Source organism: Dipodomys spectabilis, unplaced genomic scaffold (assembly GCF_019054845.1).
Source record: "Dipodomys spectabilis isolate Male_0828 unplaced genomic scaffold, ASM1905484v1 ptg000175l, whole genome shotgun sequence".
In the NCBI taxonomy this organism is placed as follows: domain Eukaryota; kingdom Metazoa; phylum Chordata; class Mammalia; order Rodentia; family Heteromyidae; genus Dipodomys; species Dipodomys spectabilis.
The window spans coordinates 7,518,721-7,538,458 of NW_024870852.1; the positions used below are offsets into that span (position 1 = coordinate 7,518,721).

General features: G+C 44.0%; 2 protein-coding genes across 8 annotated transcripts in view; both read left to right on the forward strand.

The window, feature by feature from the left end:
- The first annotated feature begins 1,183 nt into the window (after nt 1-1,183).
- Fastkd5 (FAST kinase domains 5) lies at nt 1,184-16,662 on the forward strand. 3 transcript variants are annotated; one of them, XM_042694453.1, is made up of 2 exons: nt 1,184-1,271; nt 13,823-16,662. In XM_042694453.1, exon 2 carries the CDS (start codon nt 13,860-13,862, stop codon nt 16,299-16,301), a length of 2,442 nt encoding a protein of 813 aa, XP_042550387.1. In that variant the 5' UTR covers nt 1,184-1,271; nt 13,823-13,859; the 3' UTR covers nt 16,302-16,662. The 3 variants fall into 3 exon arrangements, with proteins under 3 accessions (XP_042550387.1, XP_042550388.1, XP_042550389.1); XM_042694454.1 differs by lacking the exon at nt 1,184-1,271 and adding an exon at nt 1,594-1,676; XM_042694455.1 differs by lacking the exon at nt 1,184-1,271 and adding an exon at nt 3,574-3,723.
- The window catches only part of Ubox5 (U-box domain containing 5), a 42,541-nt gene continuing 24,003 nt past the window's right edge, over nt 1,201-19,738 (forward strand). For 4 of the 5 annotated variants that reach the window (XM_042694457.1, XM_042694460.1, XM_042694459.1 and 1 more), the window contains exon 1: nt 1,201-1,271. The gene's annotated coding sequence lies outside the window, so the exon portion shown is untranslated. Of the gene's footprint in view, nt 1,272-1,587; nt 1,677-19,738 lie in introns of those variants that run through there. The other variant, XM_042694458.1, reaches the window with a different exon arrangement.

Here is a 19,738-nt window from a genome sequence, read left to right on the forward strand (position 1 = left end):
TCTGGAGGGAGCATTTTTTTTTTTTTTTTGGGTCCATCCGTGGGGCCTGAACTCTGGGCCTGGGCACTGTTCCTCAGCTCTTCAGCTCAAGGCTAGTGCTCTACCACTTGAGCCACAGCGCCACTTCCGACTTTTTTCTTTTTGCTTATGTGGTGCTGAGGAATCGAACCCAGGGCCTCAGGCATGCAAGGCAAGCGTTCTACCACTGAGCTGCCTTCCCAGCCCCTAGAGGGAGCATTTTTGGGTCTCCCCCACAGCCCTTTGAATGGATGGCAGGGACAAGGTATGAAAACTCTCATCAGCAACTTTCAAGTACCCTCAGCCCTCAGATATGGCAATAGAGGCTGCCCTCTGCCCCTGCTGCCCCCTTCTTGTGTCTGTATGCCAATTCTGGTGCTTGAACTCAGGGTCTGTGTGTTGTCCCTGAACTTTACTCAGGGCTGGTACTTTACTACTTATACCACATCTCCAGTTATGCTGTGTGTGTGTGTGTGTGTGTGTGTGTGTGTGTGTGTGTTTAATTGGAGAGAAGAGCCCATTCCTGGCAGGGATGACTTCAAACCCCTATCCTCAGGTTTTAGCCTCTTGAGTAGTTGACAGGCATGAGCCACTGGTGACTGGCTTTGACCCTTCTAATGAAGTGGAGTTTCGGCAGTCTCTTTCTTTCCTAGGATCCCTAAAGCAACCCAGGTATGAGACCACAGTGATGGCGTTGGGGTGGGGGTGGGGGATGGGGGATGTGGGGGGAGATGCCTGGCTCACCCATCACAGTTCTGGTCTCCAGCACTAACTCATCACATCCATTTTTCCAAATAGTCTGGCCTATCCATCACTAATTCTCCTGAGAGCACTTTATAGATACATCTTATTATAAATGCATTGTAAGCCTCACTATATAGCTGAGAAACCAGGTTTTGAGAGTTTACAGTGAGTTCCCCAAAGTCATAAAACCCTGATGTCCAGATTCAAACCTGTATCTACGATGCTCAGTTACTTCCAGGGTGACCCGTTCAGGGTGCTATTTCTTACCCCGGAGGGCACAGACGTCCCAGCGTTTTCATTCATGCCCTCTAGTGGACTTGGTCCTTAGAAAACGCGGCAGAGTCTTTTGAGCCTCTTATGCACCCGTCCCTCGCCTAGCAGGCGGAAGTAGCGGACGGCAAGCCGGAAGTGGCGCTGAGGATTCCGGTGCTGGTGGAGGAGCGGACGTGTCTCCTCAACCTGCGGGGTCCTAGGCCACATATTGCGGCGCCCGCCTTGGCCAGGCTCAGGTGAGTGGCAGCGGCTGGGGAGGAGGTCGCGGCGGCCGTTTCCTGCCCGGGGGCTGAGCCTCCAGCCTTCCTGGGGCGTCCAGGCCGTGGCGTGCGCCCAGGCCCCGGTCCCGGAGAGCCTCGGTCACGCTCGCCACCAGCGTCCTGCGACCCGACCGCAACCTGCCCCGGTGCTAGGTGAGAATATAACTGTACGTGGCTCCCAGGGCAGTGTGAAGATGCAGTGAGATCTCCCTCCTCACCTCTTGCCACACCGGAATCCTTTGTGCACTGTAATCCCTCGGACATTTCTGAGTCAGCCGCTCCGGGGTAGGGCCCGAGATGCCGTTGTTTCCAACCGGCTTCCCGCACGTCGTACCGTGAGCAGCGATGCTCTCCATTAATTGGTTTAGTACTTGGGACAAGGTAAGTCTTCAGTTAAAGAAAAGAAGATTAGGACAAACCTTTTTGTGTGTGCTCCGGTACTGGGGCTTGAACTCAGGCTCTGGGTGCTGTCTCTTAGCCTTTTCTCTCAAGGCTGGTTCGTGCTCTACCACTTGAGCCACACTTCCATTTCCAGCTTTTTGGTGGTTCATTGGAGATAAGAGTCTTACAGACTTTCCTGCCTGTGTTGATTTTGAACCACAATCCTCAGATCTCAGTTCCCCTGAGTAGATAGGATCATAGACACGAGCCACCCCGCCGACTTACATACCTTTTCTTTATTTTTAGCAGTTTCAGGTTGCAAAAACCTAGTATTGTTGTCTCCTCCCCCCCCCCCCCTTTCTTTCCAGGGATAGGAAATGACATTTCTTCCCTTGCCTCCCCACCCCCCCCCTTTTTTTTTTCCTGAGCAAAATCCAACAGCTCTTTTTTGCTGAGTCAGGGAGCTTTGTGAAGGCCCCCCTGTAGTAGATTCTTCTCGGGTCTTCCCAAGAGGCACTTCATTGTTCATTCGCTGTAGGCCTTTGGAATCCACTGTGGTTGGTGTTTGGAATTCCAGTCATGTTTTCTGTACTTTGGGTACAGTGTGAATAGATAAGAATGCTCCCTTTCCAGAGGCAGGTCTGTACCTTACTGTTCTGGATCCCATTAGGAAAGCCCTTCATGATTTGCTCCTGCCTAATATATGAAAATAAAACCTGATGACTGTATTGCTTCATACAGCTGATAAAGTGAGGTCTTTGGCAATTAAGCAGGACTGCTGTATATTTGTTAGTGAAGGTTTCTCTTCCCTATTTAGTGATTTATTTTTCTAGTTCCCAACAAAACCTTTTCTTTTATCACATAAATAAAACAAGTATGATATCAAAGAATTCTGAAGTTCCTCCTTGGCTTGTCTAAAAGAATATGCTATATAGTCTTGCACACTGAAAAAGCAAGTAAAACCATGTGCTTAGTGGACTAACAGTAATAGTTACTGGAACTGCTTGAGAATTTTTTTCTTGTGACTGTGGGTATACATACTTCTCTTTACATGCCTGGGTTTTTGTCATGCTTTTAGTAGACTCATTTATATGGGCCAATAGGACTCTGTTTTATATGAGAGATTTTTCAGATCCAGGGCCTTAGGAAAATTTTTTTTTTTTTTTTTGGGGGGGGGTCAGTCATGGGGCTTGAACTCTGGGCTTCGGCACTGTCCTTGAGCTCTTCAGCTCAAGGCCAGCACTCTACCACTTGAGCCACAGCTCAACTTCTGGTTTTCTGATGGTTATTTGAAGAGTCTCATAGACTTGCCTGGCAGGGCTGGCTTTGAACTGTGATCTTTAGATCTCAGCCTAGGATTACAGGTGTGAGCCACCAGCGCCCAGCCTAGGAAACTCTTTAAAAGCAGTTACTCTAACAGAATCATCTTTGGGCTTTATATCTACCTACACCTGTTACCGTCCTGATAGAGGAATGACAGAGTCTTAGAAGGAGTGGACTGTGTGCGCTAACAAAGTTTTAACAGATGATTGTATGGGCTGTTTTTGTTCTTATAAGCACTGAAACCAGAATGAAGAAAAGAGAATGGTTTGCTAGATTTGATTTTTGTTTAACTTAGCTCAGTACGTGATACTTTGACTAAACAATTTTACATGTGTGCTTAACCTTCCTAATACTAGTACACTCCTCTGGTGTGCTCTTCACCTATGTAGAAACAGAACAAACTAGCCCCGTTAATATACTTAATAATAGCTAAAGGCGTTTAATGTGAGACACTTCTGCTTCTAGAGAAAGTTAGAGATTAGGTATGTTACTCAGTGATAGAGAGCTTGCCTAGCATGTGTGAGGCTCTAGGTTGGATTCTCAACACTGGAAGTGAAGGAAGGAGAAAAGAGTTGGGGGAGACAGACAACGATTTGGTGTCTGGAACTTGTATATTCTGAGGGTGTTATACACTTAATCTACAGTTGGCATGGTTACCTTCCTCTGCCCTGCTCCCCTTGGAGTTATTTGGACTTGCTCTGACCTGCGCCTGGAAAATAGAAAGGTAAATTCCTTGTTTTTATGAAGTCACATCAATCAGTGGGCAGTGGGCAGTGCTTTTCGGGAATGCAAGTCTCTGTTCTGAGAATATACACTGATTAAGTAAGACTCTTAAAGTGGCACTGGGAAGCAGAGTATACTTGGGGCACTTAAACTAGGAAAGGAGCTTTGTGCAATGACATCAGATGTCTTTGAGTCTTTAGTGAAAAAGAACCCAGAGTTAATAGAACATCTCATAATCTCTCTTTTGAACTAGTGGATTCTTTGCAGTCCTTGAGTGAAGAGGAGCTCTAACTTTCAGATATGTTTGCTCTACCTGGGCGGCACACCCCACCTCCATTCCTTCCCAGTGCCTTTCCTCCTACTTTTTTTACCCTACTGTTTCTCTTCCTTGCTTCTATTTTTCTTTTCCACAATACTCAGGACCTAACTTTTAAAGTGCTATACTTTAGACCACAGTAGATGTGTTGATATGGTATTTAGTATAACTCCAAAAGTTGCCTGCTGAAAAAAGTAAGTGGCCCCAGTTTACCAATTACAGTTTTGTACTTCATGCCTCAAAGATTCCTTGCTACCCACCATTTCTGTTACTGGACATCTATAAAGTTCTATAGATAGTAGGAAGTACTTAAGTATAATTTTTCCACATTTTCCATATGTTATTTCATTGTCTTTTGAATAATACGTAATTTCTTGTTATTCCATGCATTTTGTAAGTTTAATTTTTGTTTAAGTTGCACATTTTTATGATTTAAACTATCAGTGGAACTTATAACACTATTCCTTTTCCTCTCTCTCTTTTTTTTTTTTTTTTGGTCAGTCATGAGGCTTGAACGCTGGGCCTGGATACTTTCCCTGAGCTCTTCAGCTCAAGGTGAGTGCTACTTGAGCCACAGTGCCACTTCTGGTTTTCTGGTGGTTAATTGGAGATAAGAGTCTCATAGACTTTCCTGCCTGGGCTGGCTTTGAACTGTGATCCTCAGATCTCAGCCTCCTGAGTAGCTAGGATTACAAGTGTGAGCCACCAGCATCTGGCCTCTCTCCATTTTTGTTCCTCAATACTTTCACCTATTGATCTGTTTCTTTTGACATTTATCTGTGTATTTTAAAATGTGATTTAATGTTATAGCAACATGATTAAAAGAAGTCTTAAATAGAAAAATGTTTCTCTCTTAATTTTACCATAGCAATAGAGCAGCTGCTTTATCATAATACATTTGTGTTGCTATTTCTTTCTTGATATTTATGTTAAAGAGGGTCATTATGTTTGCCAGGCTGGTCTTCAATTCCTGTGCACAAGTAATTTTCCCACCTTAGCCTTCCAAGTAGCTAGACCTACAGGTGCAGCCAACTCCTCTGCCTTGTTGGTATTTATTGATTTCTAACTTTTTTTTTCTGTACTGGTCCTGGATCTTGAACTCAGGGCCTAGGCACTATCCCTGGACTTCTTTTGCTTAAGGCTATAGCTCCACCACTTGAGTCACAGCTCCATTTCCAGCTTTTTCGTAGTTTACTGAAGATAACAGTCTCAGGAACTTTTCCTCCTGAACTGGCTTTGAACCACAGTCCTCAGATATCACCCTCTTAAGGAGCTAGGATTTCAGATATGAATCATTGGAACCTGGCTTGATGTCTGAGTTTTGTATCTCTTGACTTCTGTATAACAAACTTCAGGACTCTATGCTTTTTTCCTCCCCAATAATGAAGTTTGAACCCAGGGCCTCATTCTTGCCAGGCTGGTGCTCTACCACTTGCGCCATGCCTCCAACCTTGTTTTTCACTCACTGTTTTGAGAATAAGGTTTCACTTCCCACTCCGGCATGTACATGGACTCTGGCTCTGCCTGCTGTGGGTTTCTCATTGTTGCTGGGATCATTGGCATGCTCCACTGCATCCAGCTTCCCCCTGTGGAGATGAGTCTCCTGGACCTTTTTGTCTGTCTTGGCCTGGAACCATGATCTTCCCTACCTCAGTCTTTCACATAGTAAGTACATACAGTTCTACCCAGTTGTGGGTTGAGAAGAGGTCTTGTGAATTTTTCTGCATTATCTGGCCTCCAATTGTGATCTTTTTTATCTCAGCCTCCCAGAGGCTCTATTTTATATCACTCTCCAACCTCCCTATACTTTGTCCCCCTACCTTTTTTCCTGTCAATATAGTTTCCTTATAATTTTTTTTTTTATTTAGTACCAGTACTGGGGCTTGAACTCAGGGCCTGGACCTTATCCCTTTTTTTGCTCAAGGATAGCACCCTATCACTTGAGCCACAGATGTACTCCTAGCTTTTTTTGTGGTTAATTGGAGATAAGAGTCTCATGGACTTTCCTGTCCGGGCAGGCTTTGAACTAGTAGCCTCAGAGCTCAGCCTTCTGAGTAGCTAGGATAACAGTTGTGAGCCACTTGTGCCCAGCTAATACTTTCTGTCTTATAAAACATTTTTTTTTTTTTTTTGGGTCCGGTTGTGGGGCCTGAACTCTGGGCCTGGGCGCTGTCCTTCAGCTCTTCAGCTCAAGGTTAGCACTCTACCACTTGAGCCACAGCGCCACTTCCGGCTTTTTTCTTTTTGCTTATGTGGTGCTGAGGAATTGAACCCACGGCCTCATGCATGCAAGGCAAGCGCTCTACCACTGAGCCAACTTCCCAGCCCTTGTACAACATTTTTTGTCTTTCCTCAATCAAGCTCACACCATCTATTGGAGGAACACCAGTGGGAATTATAAGAGCTAATGAAGGGGGCAAATGAGGATGAATATGGTCAAATTCATTTGCATCCTTGAAAATAGAACAATGGAAACTATTGAAATTGTTTTGAGAAAAAGGAAGGGAGATAAGGGAGAAGATTAGAGGAAGTGAGATTGATTGGGTACATTTTTTACATGTGTGGAAATGTCAGAATGAAAACCCTTCCCTTGTACAACTAATGCATGCTAAAAGGAGAGATTATTATTATTTTTTGTGTGTATGAAAATACTGTACAGAGGGGTTACAATTACATGGGCAAGATAATGAGTACATTTCTTATCAAGCACTGTAGCCTCCTCTTTTGTTCCCCTTCCCAGTCCATCCTCCCCCCTTACCCAAACCCCTCCCCCAAAGTTGTAAAGTTCATTTTAGACATACAAGTTGTACGTCTCATTGTTGCAGTGGGTCCACCTGTATCCCTATTTAAACGATTTGTTTTTTTCCCTTCCCCTCCAAATTATAACATCAAATACAGTGAAAGCAAGGGTTATACCATGGGGAAGGGACATACAAATAAAAGGGGAGATTCTTAAAAAGTTATTTCTCAGCTTGGATGCAGTGATACATGCCTATAATCTTAGCTCCCATGAGGCATAGACAAGAGGATCAGGAATTCCAGGCTAGCTCAGACAAAAAATTAGTTAGGTCTTGTCTCAAAAAAAAAAAAAAGAAGGGTGAAGGGCTGAGAAGTTGGCTCAGTGGTAGAGCGCTTGCCTTGCATGCATAAGACCCTGGGTTCGATTCCTCAGCACCATAAGCAGGAAAAAAAAAGCCGGAAGTGGTACTATGGCTCAAGTGGTAGCGTGCTAGCCTTGAGCTGAAGAGCTGAGGGACAGCGCCCAGGCCCAGAGTTCAGGCCCCATGACGGGACCCCCCCCAAAAAAATCAACTAATGGGGATTTGGGGTATGACTCAGGGGTAGGCACTTACATAGCATGTGTGAAGCCTAGAACTTTAGCCCTAGCACCTCAAAAATAAATTAACTATCCAACTAACCAACTAATGCTCTACGGCAGAAGGCTATGAACCTTTTTTTTTTTTTTGGGTTGTGGGGCTTGAACTCTGGGCCTGGGTGCTGTTCCTGAGCTCTTCAGCTGACGGCTAGCTCTCTACCACTTGAGCCACAGCACCACATGCAGTTTTCTGGTGGTTTATTGGAGATAAGAGTCTCAGAGACTTTCCTGCCAGGGCTGGCTTTGAACCGTGGTCCTCAGATCTCAGCCTCCCGAGTAGCTAGGATTACAGGCGTGAGCCACTGGCCCCTGGCAGGTCATGAACCTTTTATATACAGGGCTAGACAGTAAATACTTGCATAAATCCAAATAATTCTGCTTTTATGACAGGAAAGTCAATTTAAACTATGGGTAAATTCTGATAAGCCTTTACTTATGTAATAGGTACAGGACTAGATTTGAGCCCTGAGGTATAGTTTGCTGACCCCTGGTCTGTGGCACCTGATACATGGGTTGAAACTTGGGCAAATGGTTCATAGGTCACAGTAAAGAACCAAATTAATCCAGGCCCTAGTGGTTCATGCCAGTCATCCTAGTTATTTAAGAGGCTGATAACCTAAGCATTGTGGCTTGAAGCCAAATCCAAGAGACTCTCATTTCCAACTTACCAGCAAAAGCTAGAAGTGAAGGTATGGCTTAAGTGATAATAAAAGCCATAATAAAAAGTGATAATAAAAAGCTATGAATAAAAAAGTTAAACAAAAGCATGGGATCCTGAATTCAAACCCCAGTACAGGCTAGAAACAAAGGAACAAAGTGTATAGAGATTTAGTGTGTGACATACTTTCCTGTCACTCAGAGAAGCCTGCGTAGCTAAGCTACAAAACAAAGCTATCATCTTGCCCTAAAATCCTATGGATTCTGATGGGCGCTGATGGCTCATCATGCCTGTAATTCTAACTGCTCAGAAGCCTGAGATCTGAGGATGGTAGGCAGTTCAAAGCTAGCCTGGACCTGAAAGTTCATGAGATTCTAATCTCTAATTAGAAGAAGAAAAAAAAAGAAAGAAAAGAAAAAGCTGGAAGTGAAGCTGTGACTCAAGTGGTAGAGTGCTAACCTTAAGTTACAAAAAAAAAAAAGCAGCTAAAGGACAGTACCCAGGTCCTGAGTTCAAGTTCCCCCACCTGCACACAGTACTTTGTTTCTTATATATGGATGTGTGAGCTCTGGCAGCAGAGTTAGGCAGAAATTTCAGAAAGTTATTTTGACTTCTTTGGGAATCTTGGATTTCTTTTTTTTTTTTTTCCGGTTGTGGGGCTTGAACTCTGGGCTTGGGCGCTGTCCCTGTGCTCTTGAGCTCAAGGCGAGAGCTCTACCACTTGAGTCACAGCCCAACTTCCAGTTTTCTAGTGGTTTATTGGAGATAAGAGTCTCTCAGACTTTCCTGCCTGGGCTGGCTTTGAACCGTGTTCCTCACATCTCAGCCTCCTGAGTAGCTAGGCGTGTAATAGGCGTGAGCCAGCGGCACCCGGAGGAATCTTGGATTTCTATGCAAGCTTTGTGTGCAGACCTTGGCAGCCCAGGTCTTCTTGGATTTGATTTTCAGGTTTTGATACCTAAGTGGAATAAAAGAGAATAAGCCTTTTTTTTTTTTAAGTAAGAATATGTGGGAATTGTATTACTGACAGGCAGAATAAGGACATAATCAGCACCTGACTTAGGACAGGCATGGCTAATATGCTTTCTCCATGACTGGTCAGTGGGGCAGCCTGGTGAACTGCTGATCCGTTACCTTTAACCCAGCTTTGAGAGGCTTTATGCTTTCCACTCAGCAGTAAGAAAGGGAAGGCCTGCCTTCCTTCACCATCATGAATGAGTTACTGAGAATATGTTCCCATTGCCTGACTATTCTGCAGTAGTTATTAAACTTATGCAAGAAGCCTGGGGGCTAGGCATAGTAGTCCAGATAAATTCACACTCAAGAGGCTGAGGCAGGAGGATCTGAGTTCCAGGCCAGCCTTATGCTATGTAGCAAGAAAACAACAAAACTACTTGCCTTGCATGCCTGAAGCCCTGGGTTCAGTTCCTCAGCACCACATAAGCAAAAAGAAAAAAGCCTGAAGTGGCGCTGTGGCTCAAGTGGTAGAGTGCTAGCCTTGAGCTGAAGAGCTGAGGAACAGCACCCAGGCCCAGAGTTCAGGCCCCACGACTGGACCCAAAAAAACAAAAAAACAAAAAAAAAAAAAAGAAAGCAACAAAAATATCCAAGCTGGGGCTGGGAATGTGGCTTACTGGTAGAGTGCTTACCTTGCAGGCATGAGCCCTGGGTTCGATTCTTCAGAACCACATACACAGAAAAAGCCAGAAGTAGTGCTTTGGCTCAAGTGGTAGAGCATTAGACTTGAGCAAAAGAAGCTCAGGGACAGTGTCCAGGCCCTGAGTTGAAGCCCCAGGACTGACCAAAAAAATCCAAGTTGGGCACCATGGTTCAAACTTGTAATCCTGGCTTCTTGAGAGAGGTTCAAGGCCAGCTTAGGGGAAAAAGAGTTCACAAAATTCTGTTTTAAGGGCTGGGAAGGTGGCTTAGTGGTAGAGTGCTTGCCTAGCATGCATGAAGCCCTGGGTTCGATTCCTCAGTACCACATACACAGAAAAAGCCGGAAGTGGTGCTGTGGCTCAAGGGGTAGAGTGCCAGCCTTGAGCCAAAGAAACTCAGGGACAGTGCCCTGTTTTAGCCAATGGCTGTGCATGGTGGTATATGTCTGTCATTCCACTAACGTGGGAAAGCACCAATAGGAGGATCCAACTCAGGAATAAAGCAAGATGCCATAAAAAATAACCAATACAAAAAGGACTAGCAGAATGACTCAAGGTGGGTAGAATACCTACCTCATGAGTGTGTAGCCCTGGGTTCAAATCCAAGTACTGCCTTCCTAAAAAAAAAAATATCTAAAGATGACAGTTGAGCTCTTCCTTTTTTTTTTTTTTTTTTTTTTGTCAGTCATGGGCCTGAACTCTGGGCCTGGGTGGGCACTGTCCCTCAGCTCTTTGCTCAAGACAAGCACTCTACCACTTGAGCCACAGCGCCACTTCCGATTTTTTCTGCTTATGTGGTGCTGAGGAATCGAACCCAGGGCCTCATACTTGCAAGGCAAGCACTCTACCATTGAGCCACCTTCCCAGCCCCCCCCCCTTTTTTTTTTTGTCAGTTGTTGGGCTTGAACTCTAGGCCTAGGCACTGTCTCTCAGCTATTCAGCTAAAGGTTAGCCCTCTACTACTCCAGCCACAGTGCCACTTCCAGTTTTCCGGTGGTTTATTGGATGGTGGTTTATTGGAGTCTCACAGAGGGGCTGGGAAGGTGGCTCAGTGGTAGAGTGTTTACCTCGCACGTATGAGGTCCTGGGTTTGATTCCTTAGCCCCATATAAACAGAAAAAACTGCAAGTGGTGCTGTGGCTCAAGTAGTAGAGCGCTAGCCTTGAGCTGAAGAGCTGAGATTAGCACCCAGGTCCAGAGTTTAGACCCCATGACAGACCAAAAAAAAAAAAAAAAAAAGGCTGGGAAGGTGGCTCAGTGGTAGAGCGCTTGCCTTGCATGCCGAGGCCCTGGGTTCAATTCCTCAGTACCACATAAGCAAAAAGAAAAAAGCCGGAAGTGGCGCTGTGGCTCAAGTGGTAGAGCGCTAGCCTTGAGTTGAAGAGCTGAGGGACAGTGCCCAGCCCCAGAATTCAGGCCCCATGACCGGACCCCCCAAAAAAAAGTCTCACAGACTTTTCTGCCTGGGCTGGCTTTAAACCACAACCCTCAGATCTCAGCCTCCTAAGTAGCTAGGATTACAGGTGTGAGCCCCCAGTGCCCGGCTTAATGGCAAATTTTAATTGGACAACTTTGTCATTTTAATGTTGGTCTCAACTACCTTTTAGAAGTGGTCATTCATAGCTGGGTGCCGGTGACTCAAGCCTGTAATCCTAGCTACTCAGGAGGCTGAGATCTGAAGATCATGGTTCAAAGCCAGCTTGGGCAGTAAAGTCTGTGAGACTCTTATCTCCAATAAACCACCAGAAAAACTAGAAGTGGTGCTGTGGCTCAAGTAGAGTGCTAGCCTTGAGCTGAAATGCTGAGGGACAGCGCCTGGGCCCAGAGTTCAAGCCCCATGACCAATAACAACAACAGCAACAAAAAGTTTGCCATTACTGGTGGCTCATGCCTGTAATCCTATCTACTCAATAAGATGAAATCTGAGGATCATGGTTCCAATCCAGCCTGGGCTGGAAAGTCTCAAACTGGAAAGTCTCAAATTAACTACCAAAAAAATAGAAATGGAAATGGAGTTGTGGCTCAAGTAGTAGAGCCATAATCTTGAACATAAAAGCTAAGCCTAGGGCTAGGAATGTGGCTTAGTGGCAGAGTGCTTGCCTAGCATACATGAAACCCTGGTTTCAATTCCTCACTACCACATAAACAGAAAAAGCCAGAAGTGGCGCTGTGGTGGTAGACTGCTAGCCTTCAGCAAAAGAAGGTTAGGGACAGTGCCCTAGGCCCTGAGTTCAAGCCTCAGGACTGGCAAAAAAAAAAAAAAAGCCCTCAAAAATGACAACAACAACAAAAAGCCCTCAGCCTATGCCTTGAGTTCATACCCTACGATCTACCCCCCCCCCCCAAAAAAAAAGTGCTTTGTTGAATGGCTGTCCCTTTGCACAACTATAAAGATAATAAAACTTTTTAAAAGATTCATTGCACTCATAAGCATATTGAATGGTAACCTCTTTGTACAACTACTTATAAATAATAATAATAAAAAATAATGTATTATAAACAATTAAATAAAAAACAGGGCTGGGAAGATAGCTCAGTGGTAGAGTGCTTGCCTTGCACGCATGAGGCCCTGGGTTCGATTCCTCAGACCATATTAGTAGAAAAAGACAGAAGTGGTGCTGTGGCTCAAGTGGTAGAGCATTAGCCTTGAGCTGAAGAGCTGAGGGACAGTGCCCAGCCCCAGAGTTCAGGCCCCATGACTGGCAAAAAAAAACAAAAACAAAAAACCTAGGAGGACTGGGAATGTGGCTTAGTGGTAGAGTACTTGCCTAGCATTGATGAAGCATGAAGCCCTGGGTTCAATTTCTCCATCCCACATAAACAGAAAAAGCCAGAAGTAGCACTGTGGCTCAAGTGGTAGAATGCTAGCCTTGAGCAAAAGAAGCTCAGTGGCAGTGCCCAGGCCCTAGTTCAATCCCCAGAACTGATTTAAAAAAAAAAAAAAGCCGGGTGCCAGTGGCTCATGCCTGTAATCCTAGCTACTTAGGAGGCTGAGATCTGAGGATTAGGGTTCAAAGCCAGCTCGGGCAGGAAAGTCCGAGAGACTCCTGTCTCCAATAAACCACTAGAAAACTGGAAGTGGCGCTGTGGCTCAAGCGGTAGAGAGCTAGCCTTGAGCTGAAGAGCTGAAGAGTTCAAGCCCCATGACTAACAAACAAACAAAAAAAAAACACAAAACCCCAGACAACACTAGGAGAACAGGTGCTTATAATTCTAGCTACTCAAGAGACTAAAATCTGAAAATTGAGTTTAAAGCCAGTTTGGGCAGGCAAATTAGAAAGACTCTCTTCTTTTTAATTACAAAACTTGGAACTGAAGGTGTGGCTCAAGTAGTAGAGCACCAGCTACAGGCAGAAAAGTCTAAGTCTTTAAGTAAGAATGCAAGGCCCTGAGTTCAAGTTCTAGTACTGGCAAAAAAAAAACAAAAACTGGGTACTGGTGGCTCAAGCCTGTAATCCTAGATAGTGAGGAGACTGAGATCTGAAGATCATGGTTCAAAGCCAGCCCAGGCCGAAAAGTCCTGGTGAGACTCATCTCCCATTAACCACCAGGAAACTGGAAATGGCACTGTGGCTCAAAGTGGTAGAGTGCTAGCCTTGAGCAAAAGAGCTCAGAGACAAGTGTCCAGGCTCTGAGTTCAAGCTCTATGACTGACAAAGAAAGGAAGAAAAAAGAACCAGAACACTTTTTCATTTGTGCTCTTAGTGTAGTAGGCTTTATAAATATCTTATTCTCCAACTATACTTTTTTGTTGCTGTTAAAGGATGAAAGGAATTGCTCATTCTTTTCCCAGCTTTCTTTTGGCAATCTTCTTTTTCATTTCTGTTGTGTTAGCAAGCAACTGACTGTGACTTTTCTTTTCTACAACCAAGTAGTAAGTTGGATCAAGCAGGTGTCTTAAGAACTCCTGGGTTTGGGGTTTTCCTGTGCCTTTCTGCAAGGAAGGGTTTATCTTTGATACGTGGTGGCTTGTGGTTTGGGTATTCACTAGCATTGAACTTTGTGTGGACAGCCATGTAGTTTGTATCTATTTCTTGTAAGTTTTAGTATTGTGATTGGAAGCCATTTATTCTTCATCTACCCTTTTTTCAGTATCTGGCACCAATTCTGGCCCAGTCATTTGTGATCCATGGCTCTTGTGGTATTCCGAAGATTTCCGGGCAGTTTATGTGGAACACCTCACTGTCCAGCTCTAATCAAGCACCATGTAGACAAGAAACTACCTGATCAGACCTATGAGGACTGTGCTCTGCCTGCCAGAAAGATCAGTCCTCACACCAGAATGACAACTACTCTCAAGTTGTTAAAGCCTGTAAAATACAAAGTATTTTGCAGTCCTTTTGCCTACAGTGCAACCCAAAGTATGGCATATTGGAATATGGGCGGCAGGACACGGCAAGGGGGACAGGACCTTCCAGAGCAACATAGCCTCCACTATACTGCCAGAAAAGTTAACAACATTGTTAGTATAGCCTCTTCTCAAAGAGGACTTACAACCAGCCGTGCCCTTCTGGGTTTGGAATTCAGCAAGGCTTCTATCTCCAATGCCAGCACATGGCAACCAGGCTCACTGAGGGTTGATGAAGAAGATGTAGAAGTGTTTGACTCCTTAGAAGACACCCGGGTTTTCCTGCAGCTAAGGCCAGAGTACCAGCTACACAGCTATACCAGATCTGAGACTTGTCAGCCCTTGTCTGTTTCAGAAGGTGAACTAATTTTGCACAAAGTCACAGTTCATCAAAATAGCCTTCAGCCTGAAGTCATTGTTGATTATTTCTGTAAGCTGAGCACTTTGCCTGCTGAGCAGCAGCCTGGTTTGCTGCCCAGGGCCAGCTTTGCCTTGCTATGCCAGCTGAGTATGAAGAACATACAACTCTTCCATACTGAAGATTTGATCAGTATTTTGAAAGCCTTTGTTGTTTTAGGAATCCCTCGCTCTCATTCAATTCTAGATGTATATGAAACCAGGTTTTGCCATCAGGTGTGGAAGATGAGTTTAGATCAGCTTCTCTTGGTGGCTGATCTTTGGCGATACTTGGGCCGCAAAGCACCTCGATTTTTAAATATTTTTTTTAGTTACCTTAATTTGCACTGGAAAGATCTATCCTTGTCTCAGCTGATTCACTTAATTTATATTGTAGGTGAAAATCGTGAGGCACCACAAGACCTAATGCAAAAACTAGAATCACTGATTGTTAAGTACATAGATTTGATCAATTTAGAGGAAGTTGGCACAATCTGTTTGGGGTTCTTTAAGTCAAGTAGTAGTCTGTCTGAATTTGTCATGCAGAAAATTGGAGACTTGGCTTGTGCGGACATGAAACATCTTAGTAGTCATGCCTTAGTGCATATTCTTAAAATGTTCCGTTTCACTCACATGGATCATGTAAAGTTCATGAAGCAATTTGGAGAGATTGCTCCTCAGCGAATTCCTTCCCTAGGGGTGCAAGGTGTCATGCACCTGACCCTTGCCTGCTCAGCCTTACGCTTCCTGGATGAAAGAGTTATGAATGCAGTGGCTGCCTCTTTGCCTTCGCGGGTAGCACATTGTCGAAGTAAAGATGTAGCCAAGATTCTGTGGTCATTTGGAACTCTTAACTATAAGCCACCCAACACAGAAGAATTTTATTCTAGCCTGATAAATGAGATTCACAGAAAGATGCCTGAATTCAACCAATACCCAGAACACCTGCTTACTTGCCTGCTGGGCCTGGCATTTTCAGAGTACTTTCCAACAGAGTTTATCAACATTGCTCTGAGTCCAGGGTTTGTCAGGTTGGCCCAGGAGAGAAGTAAGTTTGAACTCAGTAAAGAACTGTATACTCTTGATGGTACAGTTGGCATTGAGTGTCCAGATTACAGAGGCAATCGTCTCAGCTCTCACCTTCAGAAAGAAGCATCTGCAAAGTTGTGGAATTTAGCAAGAAAGGATATGACCTCAAAGCCTGAATTCCTAGAAGCTTTCTCTTTACTTGAGACCATGTTGGGTGGCCCCCAGTACATCATGCACCATATGATTTTGCCTCATACTCGGTCCTCTGACATGGAGGTCCAGCTCGATGCTAACATGAAGCCATTACCATTTAACAGAGATGCCATACCAACTGAAGATGTAGCCAAAATAAGACTTAAGCATGTGGGAGTCAGCCTTACAGATGACTTGATGAATCAGTTGCTGAAAGGGAAACCAAGAAGTTATTTCAAGGGGGAAATTGAGACAAAGGCTAGCCAGAAGCCCATGGTGTTAGACAACAAAGGGCCGATAACCATGGAGGGTGACCATTGCAATGTAGCAGATAGATTGGGTACTATGGAAGTGGCTGATCCTTGTCCCCCAGTCCAGAAAGAGACCCCACTAGTGAAACTAGCCATTCAGCTGACAAATAGAAACCAGTATTGTTATGGTTCCAGGGATCTGCTTGGACTGCACAATATGAAGAGGCGGCAGTTAGTTCGGCTTGGGTATCGTGTGGTAGAGTTACCCTACTGGGAGTGGCTCCCACTATTGAAACGAACTCGCTTAGAGAAGCTGGCATATCTCCATGAGAAAGTGTTTACCACTGCTTTCTGAAGTGCTCCCAGAGGGATTTGTACTCATAAAAGCAATAGGTGTATACCTTACCAGGTGTAGTTTGAGCATCCCTAATCCAAAAATAAAAAAATCCTAAGTACTCCAAAATTTGAAACTTTTTATGTTTTGTTGTTGGGAATACTGGAGTTTTGAACTCAGCATCATGTTGGCTCTGCAGATGCTATATTACTTGAACCATGCATCCAATGTTTCTTGTTCTTTTTGTTTTGTTTTTATATGTCTGTGTACATACATGTGTGTGTGCCAGTATGAGTGCTTGAACTTTCTGCTGGATTTGAAGATAAGAGTCTCTTAAATTTGTCTTCACTGGCTTTGAACCATGATCTTCAGATCTCAACCTCCTGAGTAACTAGGATTGTAGGTATGAGTCATTTATGTCCAGAGGTTTTTCACTTTTAGTTATTTTTCAGATAGGGTTTTGTCATTTTGTTGTTGTTGTTTTTGTCTTTTTTTTTTGTCGGTCATGGGGCCTGAACTCTGGGCCTTGGTGCAGTTCCTCAGCTCTTCAGCTCACGGCCAGCACTCTGCCAATTGAGCCACAATGCTACTTCCGGTTTTTCTGGTGGTAAATTGGAGATAAGAGTCTCACAGACTTTCTACCCTGAATAGCAGTTCACTGCTATCCTCAGATCTCAGCCCCCTGAATAGGTAGTTAGGATTACAGGCATGAGTCACCAGCGCTGGACTTGGCTTTTGTTTTGTTTTGTTGGGCATGGAGCTTGAACTCTGGGCCTGGACGCTGTCCCTCAGCTCTTCAGGTAAAGGCCAGCCGTCTACCACTTGAGCCATGGCACCACTTCTAGTTTTCTGGTGGTTGGTTGGAAATAAGAGTCCCACGGACTTTTCTGCCCTGGCTGTCTTCCTGAGTATTTAGGATTACAGGTAGGAGCCACTGGTGCCCCAAGCTTCTTGTTGTTGTTTTTAATGTGTGTGTGTTAGTCCAGTGCCAGTCTCAAACCATGATCCTCCTACCTGCAGCCTTCTTAAGTTTCTGGGACCATAAGCATGTACCACCACGTGCAGCTTATTGATTCTGGTGGGTTCTTGCCCAGGCTGGCCTTGATTGAACCATAGTTCTAAACTCCACCTCTGAGTAGCTGGGATGGTAGCCATGAGCCTGCTCAGCCTATGTAGGTTTGTTCCTTTTCTTTCTTCCTTCCTCCCTACTTCCCTCTATTTTTCTTTTTTTTTTTTTTTTTGTTTGTTTGTTTGTTTTGCCAGTTGTAGGGCTTGAAATCAGGGCCTAGGCACTGTCTCTGAGCTTCTTTTTGTGTTTGTGTGTGGGGGGGGGTCAGTTTTGGGGCTTGAACTTTGTGTCTGGGTGCTGTCCCTCAGCTCTTCAGCTCAAGGCTAGTGCTCTACCACTTGAGCCACAGCACCACTTCCGGCTTTTTTTGTTTATGTGGTGCTGAGGAATTGAACCCAGGGCCTCATGCATGCTAGGCAAGCACTCTACCAAGCCACCTTTCCAGGTGCCATGCCCCGCTTTTTTTGCTCAAGGTTTGCATTCTACCACTTAAGCTACAGTACCACTTGTAGCCTTTTTTGTTTATGTTTTATGTGGTCCTAAGGAATCAAAACCAGGGCTTCATGCATGCTAGGCAAGCACTCTACCCCTAAGCCACATTCCTAGCCCCTCTTTTTCTTTCTTATGTGGTTTCAGAGCATTTTGGATTTTTAGGGTTTTGGATTAAGGATAATCAAATGGCAGTCTACGCATATATTCTCAAATCTGAAACAACCTGAAATGTGAAATATTTCTGATGCCAAACATTTTGGATAAAGAACATTCAACCTGTATTCCCAATTACAAAAGCTAGAATGTAAGTTTAATATAAAAACATCTGCTAAGAAGTAGTTATGCTTCTATGGCATTGAAGCTTGAATATGAATTATTTGTAATCCATACCAGTAGTAAATTTTGGCTACTAAAGTAGCTAGCTTATGCATTTCATTCTTGGTAAATAAAAAAAAAAATCTTAAAATGTCCTGTGGTCTAGTAAGTCGTATTTAATTTTTCTTTTTCTGTTTACTATCATGCTTTCTGTTTTGAGTCTAAGACCAATTAAAAAATATTGTCCTAGCCGGGCGCCAGTGGCTCACCCCTGTAATCCTAGCTACTCAGGAGGTTGAGATCTGGGGATCGCAGTTCAAAGCCAGCCCGAGCAAGGAAAGTCTGTGAGACTCTTGTCTCCAAGAAACCATCAGAAAACTGGAAGTGGTGCTGTGGCTCAAGTGGCAGAGTGCTAGCCTTGAACTGAAGAGCCAAGGGACAGCAATCAGGCCCAGAGTTCAAGCCCCAAGACTGACAAGAAAAAGAAAATTGTCCTTTACTTTGTGTAATATAAGAATCTCTAAGCTTCACTTACATTTCAGGATTTTTCCTTCATCTGTGCTGTTTTTCACATCCTCTAGACTGAATGTCTGAATTCTTGTTTACATTGAGTTGGCTGTCCTTCGTTGCTCATTCTTCCTTATTGGTTTGTTTGTAGTTTAGTGCCAGTCCCAGAGCTCGAACTCAGTGCCTGGGTGCTGTCCCTTAGCTTTTTCACTTAAAGCTAGCATTTTTACTACTTGAGTCACAACTTCATGTCCAGCTTTTTGTTGGTTAATTGAAAATAAGAATCTCATAGACTTTCCTGGACTCCCAGTTAGCCTTTTGAGTAGCTAGGATTACAGGCATGAGCCACTAGCACTTGGTAAGAATTTCTTTTATAAGGAATCTTTTATTATTTTCCAGATCTCATTATGAAGATCACTCCCTCAGAGAGGATTTCACCACTCATGCTAACTGAAATACCACCACTCCATTAAATTTAGTGCCAGTACTGGGCCTTGTCCTTTCACTAGTGGCAGACACTACCACTGAGCCATGTCATCAATTCCAGCTTTTTGCTGGTAAATTGGAGATAAAATTTGAGTCTTATGATCTCATCAATTTATTTGTTTAAGCTGCTTCACAGTTTTCAGACCTTAGCTTCCTGAGTTGCTAGAATTACAGATGTGAGTCACTAGTGCCCAGCTTCTGTGGGTCTTTGATTTTCAAAGACTAATGTCAAAACTTACTGTTTTGCTTAATTCACTTATTAGCTCAAAAAGATTTTTTTTATTATAGTGTGGATTCTTTGGGATTTTTCCATATAGGCTTGTGTTACCTGTATATAGAGATTGTTTTACATCTTTCCTTCTACTTTGGATTTCTTATTTCTTCTTTTTGCCTAAATATTCTGGCAAGAACTTCTAGTAAGATACTGAATAGATGTAATGAAAGTAGCCATATTTGTCAGATCAGTCCCCTGATCTTAGAGGAATACTTTATCTTTCATCATTAAGTTTGATAACAGCTGTGGATTTTTCATAAACCCTTATGTTAAGGAAATTCCTTTTTGATCCTCATTTTCTGTGTGTTCAACTAA

Bases quoted from the DNA above. Each gene is read 5' to 3' on its own strand.
- Fastkd5 (XM_042694453.1), top strand. From the start codon at position 13,860: ATGGCTCTTGTGGTATTCCGAAGATTTCCGGGCAGTTTATGTGGAACA.